This window comes from Zootoca vivipara, chromosome 12 (assembly GCF_963506605.1).
Source record: "Zootoca vivipara chromosome 12, rZooViv1.1, whole genome shotgun sequence".
Classification (NCBI taxonomy): Eukaryota; Metazoa; Chordata; class Lepidosauria; order Squamata; family Lacertidae; genus Zootoca; species Zootoca vivipara.
In genome coordinates this window covers 18,343,771-18,356,430 of record NC_083287.1, presented here as the reverse complement: position 1 = coordinate 18,356,430, position 12,660 = coordinate 18,343,771, and the positions used below count along the sequence as shown (strand labels likewise).

Here is a 12,660-nt window from a genome sequence, read left to right as displayed (position 1 = left end):
TCTCTGCTGTCTTACTCAGTAATGTATCTCGCCTTTTAGAAGACATCTTTTCTATAATTCTCGTAGGTTTGGCAGGCAAAGATCCAGTTCCATAGTTCAAGTCGGACAAAAACTGCCTAATATGTTACTTACAAACAGTAGCAATAATTTGTTGCTGTTGACTACTTTTGTAATCTTTTCTATTCAGTTTGCGCCTTTAGAACATGTTCATTGATATTTCACAAAAATGATTTTTATAATTTTTTATTTAAAAAAAACAATCAAATGCTCTGAACTCTTGTTTTTCATTTTATTTTTAAACTGTTGTTTACAATATTGCTATAAAAAGCATTTAAACACTGCCCTTCATCAATTAGGATCTTACAAACTCTGAAATAGCCATGCTCTGAATCTTGTTAATTGCCTTTGAAAATGCAGTTGCCTGGTCAATGAAACACAGCACTTGATAAAGAATTTACTCAGTTAAGAAAGACCTAATTTAGCAAAAGGCTTTTAAATTTTTAGTTAATCCTACCGTGTTTCTCCTAAAATAAGACACGTCTTATATTTATTTTTTCTCCAAAAAAACACACCACGGCTTATTTTCAGGGGATGTCTTATTTTTTTAATATTAAGTATGGTACAACAACTGGGCTGGTATCCTTACAGAGCTTTCACAGTCAGAGTTATGCAACTGCGGCTCTTGCTGAGTCCTTGATCTTCTCAGCGCGCGCCTCTGCCCTTACTGGCTCCCGCGGGGCCGGGACTCGGCGCAGCGCGCGCCTCTGCCCTTACCGGCTCCCGCGGGGCCGGGACTCGGCGCAGCGCGCGCCTCTGCCCTTGCCGGCTCCCGCGGGGCCGGGACTCGGCGCAGCGCGCGCCGCTGCCCTTACCGGCTCCCGCGGGGCCGGGACTCGGCGCAGCGCGCGCCTCTGCCCTTGCCGGCTCCCGCGGGGCCGGGACTCGGCGCAGCGCGCGCCTCTGCCCTTGCCGGCTCCCTCGGGGCCGGGACTCGGCGCAGCGCGCGCCTCTGCCCTTGCCGGCTCCCGCGGGGCCGGGACTCGGCGCAGCGCGCGCCTCTGCCCTTGCCGGCTCCCTCGGGGCCGGGGCTCAGCGCAGCGCGCGCCTCTGCCCTTGCCGGCTCCCGCGGGGTCGGAGCTCGGCGCAGCGCGCGCCTCTGCCCTTGCCGGCTCCCGTGGGGCCGGACTCAGCGCAGCGCGCGCCTCTGCCCTTGCCGGCTACCGCGGGGCCAGGGCGCGGCGCAGCGCGCGCCTCTACCCTTGCCGGATACCACTGGGTCGGGGTGCTGCGACTTTCGCCGGCTCCCGCTCGGTCTGAGCTCCACGTGGCGGTTCCGGCAAGGACAGGCATCTTCCTTTTACTCCAGACCTGCTCCCACCATCCAGACCTGCTCCCACCACTACCCCAGTACGGCTTATTTTTGGGGTATGTCTTATATTTTGTTTCTTCAAGAAAATCGTGCCATGGCTTATTTTATAGGCACGTCTTATTTTGGGAGAAACACGGTAATTTCATTAATGTTTTCTGGTGTCCTCTTGGTTAACGAAATACTGGATTATAAACTTTGCTGTATTCTGCTACCGACCCCAATTTGTTCTAAATCGGAATTCTTAAATTCTCACACAAATGTCTTCTGCTACGTGAGACGGGAAGTATTCCACGTGTGACACTGAAATAGTTTTCTGTGTAGATTTTTCCTCGGCCTTCTGCAACCTTCCAGGGATGTTGCCATACTGCAGAAACCAAGGTTGGATCTAGACACATCAAAAAAGTGATTCGGTTAAACATGTTGTAAACTTCATAAAGGGAAATCCCGTTGGCGAAAGACAAGACTCCACAGCGCCATCTGGTGTCACTGTGTTATAATTCATATAAAGTGTTTTTTCTTTACTAATCTAGCTGAGTCTCAAGACAGAAATAAGTAAATTTTGAACAAATGATTTAATCACCCCTGCTTATACCTTGTATCTTCTGACTCCAAATGAATCGACCCTGGGTGGACCTAAACACAGGGGGAAACGCTAAACTTAAATCAGAAATTAGATGGTTTTATTTTTGATAATAATTTAAATTGGTTATCAGTTACAATAATCCAATCACAGCCTCATTATAACAATGCCAGATTATAATACAATTACTAATGCCAATCATTCAGATGCCAAATTATACAACTTAGGTGGCCCCCTGCGTGCTAAAAATGATGGTTTGATGATTTACTTTATTAAGCCTTTAAGGACCAAATTGTGTTACATGCATGTTACAGTACACACACACCCTCCACACAGACAGTCACACGCTTTTTTTACAGGGGCTTTTTCTTGCGGGGGGGGGGAGGGCGGGATGCAGAAGTAGGAGAGACCTGAGTGCTTTAATCTCACTCCACAAAAACTCAAGGCTTTTCCCACTGTGGAGTTTGAAACATGTGTTTGGAGTTACATAACACTTCTCCACTTATTGCAAACCAGGCGTTTTGCATGCAGTTAGTGGAGGGGAGAGGGAAACAAACAGGCTTCTTACTACCCACCCAATTCTGCTCCTCATACTACCGTATTGGCTCAAATATAAGCCACACTCGCATGCCCCCTCCCAAATTCTGACTGTGAAAACTTAAAATGTGGCTTACATTCACGACCTTATGGGCAGCAAGGCAGTGTGGCTCCCCCCCCCAAGAAGCAGCAAATGTATTGTATTTTTTTTCTCTCCCCCCCAATCAATTTTAAAGGTGCGGCTTATTTGTGGGTGTGGCTTATATTCGAGCCAATACGGTAATTTCCCCCCCCCCCTCCACCTTTGCAGCAGCTGGTGTGGCTGGAAGGGATCCCATATTCAGCTGATCACGATCATCTTAAGACAGGAATCTGCTGAGTGCTCCAAATTCAATGCAGCCTGTCATGCATAGATACAGATACAGATGTATAGTTATAGGCGTGTGTATTTGTGTGCCTCAGTCTGAGTCCACACACAGTTAAGTGTTCCTCTTGTGGGTAGACACGCTTTTCTACCCGGCCTTCCAATTTCTGTACTTTGTCACCCCTAGGTAGACTAGCTGCTTCAGAAACTGAGCACAAATTAAGCCATGCACCCTGCTCTCGAGGAAGAACGTGGTAAAATGTGGCAGATAAAATGAAAAGTGCGCATGAAATGTCCAATGAGAAATTCTCCCATGGAAATTGACATTTGGGGCAAAAGGTTACCAATTTCTGTTCTTTAATCAGGCAACTGTCTGCAGGAGGCATCGTGGTGCACTGTAAGTTACATGGTTGTTCTTTTGCGGCCTCGGAAACGGAGGAAAGTAAAGTAACGATCGATTATTGCTGCAGCAATCCCAGTGCACCTTTTAAACCTGTGTAAATCTGGTGTAATAAAGACAGTTGGCACAAGAGGGCAGCAGCTCGCCATAAATGTAGATGCTCGGCCTTATTCTTGTGACCATTCTAATTAGTTTCCAAGGAAGAATAATAGTTCTCACACTGGTGATAAAACCATTAGACTAGTAATAGCTCCATAAATTATACCAGGTTCAAAACATGAAACTTAATTCCACTATTTTGAGCAGAGTTCAGTAATCACTTCAGCAGAGATCCATGTGGGCAGGGTCTGTATTTCAGGAAAGTCGGGGGATTTTTCAGGAAAGTAGGGGGTAGCAGGAACCCAGAGACTTTGTCCCCATTTGCATGTATTGAAGTCACAAAATCATGAATTTTAGAAGCGCCTATTGTAACTGTTTCCCATTTATAATACATAACCCTCCAACAATTCTCAGGAGAAAATAGGGGTGTTCTATTCAGTCACCACCATCATCTGTTCTGGGTAGCTTCCAACATATAAAAACATAATAAAACATTTTTTTAAAAGAACCTTCCCTATACAGGGCTGCCTTCAGATGTCTTCTAAAGGTTGTATAGTTACCTATTTCCTTGGCTCGGGGCTTGCATAACTCCTAAGCGCCCAACATTTCTCCAGTGAAAACAGAGATGTCCTAAGGAAAAGCGGGACATTCTGGGATCAAATCAGAAACCAGGACGGCTTCTGTAGATCCAGGATTTTCCCTGGAAAATAAGGAGCAGGTCTGGGACTTTGTCACGCTTCGGATGCTGATTGTAGACATTCTATTACCCAGTCATTTTGTATAGGTTAGAGAGCCGGGCTTTCGAAGCACATAAAAGCCAGTCACTTAACGAAGCACTAATACAGCATGTCAAATCCAAGTTGTGTGTATTTTATTTCTTCTTCTCCTTTGGCGATCACTCGTAGCCAAGTAAAATTGTTTTCCATAAACACGGTTTTAAAATGAGTGAGTTAGTAAGTAAGTAAGTGACTATGGAGGCCAATTCTGGATCCACACGTCCTTCCACAGTGGGGACATAGGTTTCCTGGCAGGAGTTGATCACGGTGAGGATTTGCCAAGCGTGCCTTCCTCTTAGCACATTCCTCCTTTGTGTCCTGAGTTCGAGTGTCTTCAAAGCCCATGACACCTTTGGTAAAGGCTGTTCTCCAATTGGAGCGCTTGCAGGCCAGCGTTTCCCAGTTGTCAGTGTTTATACTACATTTTTAAAGATTTGCCTTGAGAAAGCCTTTAAACCTCTTTTGTTGACCACTAGCATTATGCTTTCCATTTTTAAGTTTGGAATAGAGTAGTTGCTTTGGAAGACGATCATCAGGCATCCACACAACATGACCAGTCCAGCGAAGTTGATGTTGAAGAATCATCGCTTCAACACTGGTGATCTTTGCTTCTTCCAGTACACTGGCATTAGTTCGCCTGTCTTCCCATTTTATTTAGGGCCTGCTTGCTCAGAATGAACCCGGGCACCGAGTGAGCCAGGGGGAATTCACAGCCTGGCCTATATGAGGTTGATTCTTCATTTGGCATCTTTCCAGTCACCCCAAATTTACTTTACAGCTCCCAATACAGGTGTATAAGAGTAGAGTCCAAATTCCAGTGTTTCCAGCAAAGCAGGACTATCAGAACTGCATCAACGGATTTACTGTAATACTTTTAGCTAGGCTGAGTGTAATGGTGCTGGTTGCTTCCTCACGAGTAAGCAGCCCCAAACCCCGTGCTTGGTTTTTACAGGGTTTTATTATATACATATGTACAAGACAGCATCAAAAAGGATGACTGTACTATTCTGATTCAGAATCCGGAAGCACCTTCCATCGTGACTTCCTCCAGCATAGCCCCCTGGGCACCCTAAACCTCCTCTGTTGCTCCCTCCTCTTCTACCCCCTTCTCTGTTGGGGTGAGGGCGCTGGTGGAGCGTCCTCTCTGCTAGAGCTGCTCAGCTGAGGGAACTGGTGCTGTATCTTCTGGAGCCTCCCCCTTGAGAGTGCCTTAGCCCGCCCCCTGCAGCCCTTTCTCTGGAAACCTAGCCCTTTCAGCAGCCCCAAGGGTCTGCACCTCCTCCTGAGCCCCAGTACCACCTTCCAGAGGAAGTTGCCAGACGCTAGGCTCTGGGGCTCTGTGACAGCCCTTGTCCCAATCTCCTGGGCTCTCCGCTGACCCCCAGTAGTCTCCTGAAACTGAATGTGGAGGAAACTACTGAGGAGTCTCTGTGTTATGATTCTTCTCTAGAGACAAAGCCAGGTGGGGTGCTATTGAGAGAATAAGTGTAACTTTGAAGAAATTAACCATTTTAGCAAGTGTAGAAATGCCTCGCACATCAGGTCCAAACAGATGTATGTTAAGAGATGCTTAAGTTGATTGCGCAGCCATTATTATTTTGGGGCAGCATCTCCCCCCCCCCTTTTTTGTAATTTACTAAAAGACAAGTCTTATTAACGCAGTAGCCAAAGCAGTGTGGAAATGCCTGCTAATCTAACTTTGAAGATGACATTCTGTTTTTAACAATAGATCAAGACAGATTAGTGATTTGTACAAGGGCCAGTGTCCTGCATTTAGCCCTCGCTGCTACAGTGGTCAAAGGGGGGGAATTTTTCCTGAAAGAAAAGGGAAAAAAACACTCTTAAAATAGTTTTGCTCATAAATGCATGCATATTGGAGAGCTCGAGCAAAAACCTTCTTGCCTGGGGCTGTTGAGAGCGCCTCTGTCTTAAGTGCTTGGAAGATTAGGAGAAACAGAATGATAGGTAGGGAGGAAATGAAATTTACCCTGCTGTGTAGGCAGCTGCTTTTTAGCATATGAAATTCTTTGTCTTTTAGCAGACCTCAAAAAAACAAAAGCCTGTCATTGTGTCAGTTTGGCGGAAATAATTAGTTGAGATGGCAAGCGGTAGTCCCTGTATTTTGCTGTTGTTGTTTAGTCGTGGCCGACTCTTCGTGACCCCATGGACCAGAGCACGCCAGGCACTCCTGTCTTCCACTGCCTCCCGCAGTTCATGTTCGTAGCTTCGAGAACACTGTCCAACCATCTCGTCCTCTGTCGTCCCCTTCTCCTAGTGCCCTCAATCTTTCCCAACATCAGGGTCTTTTCCAGGGAGTCTTCTCTTCTCATGAGGTGGCCAAAGTATTGGAGCCTCAGCTTCAGGATCTGTCCTTCCAGTGAGCACTCAGGGCTGATTTCTTTCAGAATGGATAGGTTTGATCTTCTTGCAGTCCATGGGACTCTCAAGAGTCTCCTCCAGCACCATATAAATCATTTTAACTATATTCACTCACCCATGAACATAAAATCTAAGAACTGATAGTGCTTTGTTGAGATAAACTTGGAGGTATCATGGAACGTGGATTTGTTTTTAGTCCTTGGTCTTAGGAAGAACCCTGTTTGACTAAAGGCTATAGCGGGACATTAAAAAGAGAATGCTTCTCTGTGAGCAGCAACAAAACACACACACACACACACACACACACACACACACACACACACACACACACATGGAGGCAATATGATAGTCACTATCACCGAGAAACTCAGTGCTTGAGTTCTAATGAGAGAAATGCTAGAGGGCCTGTCTGGAAAATCCCAGACAGAAAGCTATTTATGGCTGGGTCATTTTTGAAGGGGCTATAACCATTGATTTGTGTGTGTGTGTGTGTGTTCTTTTTTCTCTTGCAGGTTACCTTTCGGACAAGAATCTATCACTGTAACATTAACAGCCAAGGGGTGATTTGCCTGGACATCTTAAAAGACAACTGGAGTCCAGCGTTAACCATTTCTAAAGTCCTTCTTTCCATCTGCTCACTTCTCACAGACTGCAACCCTGGTAAGGCAGCTGAAACGGGGCAGTGGGTGAGAGAATCTCTGTTCTGCAGCAGGATTAGCTTCAGAGCTTCTTCCTCTTTTTTCATTTTAGTTTCCATTTTTTTGCAAATTGGCTTCAGATTGAATAACTTACATTGTTCCACACATGCTTTTCAGAATATATATATATACATGGTTCTATGGTTCTACCTTCAGATCGGGACGCAGGTGGCGCTGTGGGTTAAACCATGGAGCTTAGGGCTTGCCGATCAGAAGGTCGGCGGTTCGAATTCCTACGATGAGGTGAGCTCCCGTTGCTCGGTCCCAGCTCCTGCCAACCTAGCAGTTCGAAAGCACGTCAAAGTGCAAGTAGATAAATAGGTACCGCAGCAGCAGGAAGGTAAATGGCGCTTCCGTGTGGTTCGCCAGAAGCGGCTTTGTCATGCTGGCCACATGACCTGGAAGATGTACGCTGGCTCCCTCAAGAGTCGGTCACGACTGGACCTAACGGTCAGGGGTCCCTTTGCCATTACCCTTTACCTTCAGATCAGTTACACAAATACCTGCTTTGGGTTTATTCAAGTAAAACAGGTGTGTAGATGCAGCTGATGAATTCTGATGGAACAGTTCCACATGGAAGACATTCACTTTGGCGTCCATCAAATCATTCTAACATCAACATTTGCCATGACTTACCACGTTACTATATTAGGAACCACTTTCTTGACAAGTAGTAGGGGACGCATACCCCTAAATATTTTGTGAATCTTTGTACTTTTGTCCATTTGCTGTATTTATTTTCCCCAATTTTAACTATAAAACGGTGGTTTTCTTGAGTCAAAATGAGAGTACCCCTAAACATTTTTTTAGGGGGGGGGAGAGGAACTGACTGCAAAATCTGACTGCAGAATCTGAAATACACACATTTAGAACCTGAAATATTCCGAACAATTCTAAATTTAGAATTCTAAATTCACAATGACAAGAGTTGCGTATGTTTGATACAGTACAAAAAAAAAATAGTCCATGGATTGAGAAGCAGCAAAAGAATCTTTAAAAAAAAACCTCTAATGAACTAAGTGTGCAAGAATACAAGAAGATTCCTTCTTTCGAGGTGCAAATCTCTTTTGTTTTGAACAAATATTAGAGGTGTGCTGTATCTGTAGAAACACCAAAAGCCTGTTCTTACGCATAATTACTAAGAAATAAGTTTTCAGGGTTCAGTAGGCCTTACATGTGGCTGGAAAAAACCCACCAGATGGGCAGGGTATAAATACTAAAATAATAATAATTGCAACTAAAACTTTAGTTCAGTTACTGAAGTCCCCATTGGATTTAATCTCTTCTCTTGTGATATTTCCTTTTTCTTTCCTGCCCCAAAGATCAATGATGAGCTGGAATTTTCTTTCTCCCTTTGCAGCTGACCCCCTGGTTGGAAGTATTGCCACTCAATATATGACTAACAGAGCAGAGCATGACAGAATGGCCAGACAGTGGACGAAGAGATATGCTACATAAACTGGATTTTTTTTCTCCAACCCTTGCGTTAAATCGTCTGTGATGGAAAGAGCTGCTTATGATTTTGAAGGGGTGGGGACACAGGGGGTGGGGGAGGGAGAGGGGAGGAACTGAGAAAAGAGTAGGGTATTTCTATAACAGATTTTATTCAGTCTTTGATTTCCTAAGATTTTGTTGTTGTAACTTAAGGTATCTTGCTACAGTAGTCAGCTAGAATGGGGAATAGCATATTTTAAGACTGTCATTAGTTCAGCAATAGTAGCTCTGAATTATAGCACCAAGAAGAATGTAAACTACTTTGGCGATTGGAGGGGGGGGCGCGCGTTTGGTTAACTTGTGATAGGTAAAAGATTAAAAACAGCTTAGTTTTGTACAGGTACATATATTTGGCATTTATGTAAAAGTTCTTTCAAGAAGACTCGCTATGTGCTTCTTCCCTTTTAGTTTGGTTTTATTTTGTAAAAAGATGTTGGGAATATTTTCTCTCTTTTTTTCCCCCATGGGAGGTGGGAGAATTTGGTATTTAACAGATCCCTTTTAAAAGACAGCCATCTCATTGGTTTGAATTACGAGGTCTGTGGCTGTTTTGTTGCCTCACCTAGAACAGGGGAAGTAGTTCATGTATATTCATTTTTCTATGCCAAGTGAACCTTTGTGAAAACAAAAGGTTTTAACTAGGACTTAGGGCAACCTGTAGTGAAATACCTTAAGCTGTTTAACTGTAAGGCGTGAAATAGGAGTCACTCAGTGGATTGGTTGTATGTTGTGGGCTACCTAAGTCTGCATTTGTTACTGTGCTAATAAAAATATGTACAAAAAAAATCATCCACCTCTCCTTCTGTGTAATTGAAATAAAGGTTAGTACAGTGGTACCTTGGTTCTCAAACTTAATCCATTCCGGAAGTCCATTCCAAAACCAAGACATGCTTTCCCATAGAAAGTAATGCAAAACGGATTAATCCGTTCCAGACTTTTAAAAACAACCCCTAAAGCATCAATTTAACATGAATTTTACTATCTACCAAGACCATTGATCCATAAAATGAAAGCAAAAAACAATGTACGGCAGTCACACAATCAATCAATCAGTAGCTGAACTGGGTTCCACACAGTCACAAAAACAAAACAAAAAAGCCGCAAAATAAATAGCAAAAGCAGACAAACTTCAGCATATACTCAAAACAGAAGCGTGGCACTCAAATCGGAAGCGTAACACTAAAAACGGAGCACGTTTGGCTTCCGAAAAAGCCAGAACACTTACATCCAGGTTTGCAGCGTTTCGGTTCCAAGTTGTTTTGAGTACCAAGGCATTTGAGAACCAAGGTACCACTGTATATTCTGACAGAAAAACACCACACAGGAAATGAGCAGTGTCGTATTAGTTGCCGGCGCCTGGGGTAGGGCAAGTGTTGTGCCCCCCTGGTGGACTGGGCAGCTGGGGGGGGGGCGCATGCAGAGGGTGAACTGAGCCCGCCTCCGACAGACTCCTTGCCCGTTACCTCCATCCACCTGCCCACTAGACCAACCCACCTGCCAGGGCTCTGTGCTTGTTGTGGGGCGCCTAATTGTGCCCCCCCAAAAAAACGCACACCCAGGAGCCACAGCCTCCCTGCCCACTCCCCGGGTTACACCTCTGCATCAAATTTTATAATCTAAAGGCAATAAGGCGTAGGGTCTCCAACTCGGCACATGTTCTTTTTAGAAATTATGCCTGAGAGCAGTGCTTTTTTTCTGGGGGGGACGCAGACCCCTGAACATTTTGTGAATCTAAGTTTGGCCTCATTGAGGGGCAGGATTTCAATATGAATAGGAAAATGAGAGTACCCCTAAACATATTTTTTTAAGAAGAAAAAGCACTGCCTGAAAGTATATAGCCTTCTCATAAAATACCAGGGAAGTGTACAGAAGCATTAAAAAAAACAATTAAAAGCAGTACAGAGCAATTATTAAAACGACTGAAATTTTTAAACAGCAGCAGCATAGGCCTATCAGGAAATTTGCTTTGACTGTGTGCCTCTGTCAGATAATGCTGTCACTTTCTCCGTTTTGGAGTAGCTGGGTGTTAGTATTCCTGTTGCATGCTGTAAATATGTAAATATCTGTGGTTTTGGGAGAGGGGAGCTCTAATGGGAGGCTTTTGAATTTGGCTCCTGGCTCTAACTGGAACACTTCTGGGTGAAGGAAGATCCCAGAAGCAGTAGCGAGGGGAAGAGGAATTGTTTAGGAGGAGCACAGCTCTGAAGTAGAGACAGCAAAAGTTCGATAGGCCAAATCCAGAATTAGAGCCAGTACTGACCCCTGCTGCAAAATTGCCCTGCTCCTCTTAAAAACCAGTAAGCTCTATATTTAAAGCTCTTCCCAACATCAACTCCAAAGCAGTGCCGTTTTCATATCATTCTCCCTTGCCTTGGGAAAACTGGAACGGGTTATCTGTAAGGGTGATGTACCCCTGATGGGCTCACAGCTCCTGGTTGCTACTGCTTCTGGGCAGCATCTTAAGACATTCAAAGCTGTGAATCTAGAACTCGACTGCTCAATCTTGAGCGCACAGGTGATAGTTAGAGAGTTACAAATAACACTTCGGGCCACAGTGACTCCCTTTTGTGCAAACCGACACCGTGCCAAAAGTAACACTGGAAGCACTGAATGGTTTGTGTAGTTAAACCTCAGGGCCTTTGAAGGCTGTCAGTCTCACATCTAGCACACTCATCTGTCACACCTTTTTGCAGATCTACTAAAGGTTTGATCACCTGCTTTTAGCTGCCTTTTGCAATCGGAACTTCCTTAACAGTTTGTCATTGGAACAACCTCCCTGAGGTTTCAAGCCATTGGTGCTTGGTGTATTTATTCTTGAGCAGGCATTCTAAATATTTGAGATGTGTCAGTACACCCTGTTTTCTCTATGATAAACAACCCCACTTCCTCCAGCCGCTTTTAGCCTCTGAATAATTCTTAAAAGAGTTGTTTCCAAGTTAGCGGAACGGAGTACACCAAATGAGATCTTAAGCGAGTGCTGAGTGACGCAGTGGCATTATTTCCCGTGTCTCGGAAAGGAGAATTCTCTAAATGCAGCCTAAAACAACGCTGGCATTTTAAGCTGCAGCATTACGTGGCTGGTTTGCCTTTTCTGCTTCTCAGTAAAGCCTCTGGATTCTCCAAAGTGTTCCTGTTAATCTACTTCTCATCAATCAAGAGGCAAGAAGCTAAGAAGGGTCTTGTTTGAGTGCAAGTTGGAGGCGCCCAACCTAGCACTGAACCAATTTTAAAAGAAGCCGTTGTAGCCAAGTTAAGGAGAAAAGGAGATTTTCCTGTTACGTTAGGAAGCAGACAGTAGACAATTTGTTAGGGAGCAATAGGAGTGTGCTGCAGCTTCCTTGTTACTTGTGTGGTTCTTTCCTGCTTCATACATGCATTTTCACCAAGGGCCAGAGCTGTAAGGAGAGCACAAACTGAACAGCAGAACATATCAGAACCTTCTTTGACCCTGAGAGCCAGTTCAGACAATTAGGAGTGGGAGATTTCAGCACTTGGGTTATTCGCTGGTCTGGAAGTACAGTATAAATTACTGGATAGCTCAGTTGGTTAGAAGCCAAGGTTGCAAGTTCGATCCCCATAAGGGACGGCTGCGTATTCCTGCATTGCATTGGGGTTGGACTAGTTGATCCTCTGAGTCCCTTCCAGCTCTACAATTCCACGATTCTATGAATTGGCCCACAGTATGAATTGGTCACCATTCCATATATATAGGAGTGTGTTGCTGCTTTGCTGCAAATTCAACATACATTGAAAGTCACCTGTGTTATGTTTCCACTCTTCCAGAGCAGAAAAAATTGGCAAACAGGAAAAAGAGGGGCACCACTGGTTCTGGAGGCTGAGTAGAGGGTATATCCACCTATGTGACATGGGTGAGATAGAACAGCTGTGCATATAGGATTTGCCTAAGTTCCAATGTACTGGAATCTGACTTTTTATGCTAACAGCTTGTGTCTCGTGCTTTGAG

At 44.6% G+C, this 12,660-nt stretch overlaps 1 protein-coding gene across 1 annotated transcript in view; it reads left to right on the top strand.

Annotated features, from left to right (window-relative positions):
• The window catches only part of UBE2E1 (ubiquitin conjugating enzyme E2 E1), a 57,820-nt gene extending 48,335 nt beyond the window's left edge, over nucleotides 1–9,485 (top strand). The window contains exons 5-6 of the mRNA XM_060280664.1: nucleotides 7,017–7,164; nucleotides 8,563–9,485. Coding sequence (XP_060136647.1) covers nucleotides 7,017–7,164; nucleotides 8,563–8,660 — 246 coding nt within the window. The 3' untranslated portion in view covers nucleotides 8,661–9,485. The remainder of the gene's footprint in view (nucleotides 1–7,016; nucleotides 7,165–8,562) is intronic.
• The last annotated feature ends 3,175 nt before the right edge of the window (nucleotides 9,486–12,660 follow it).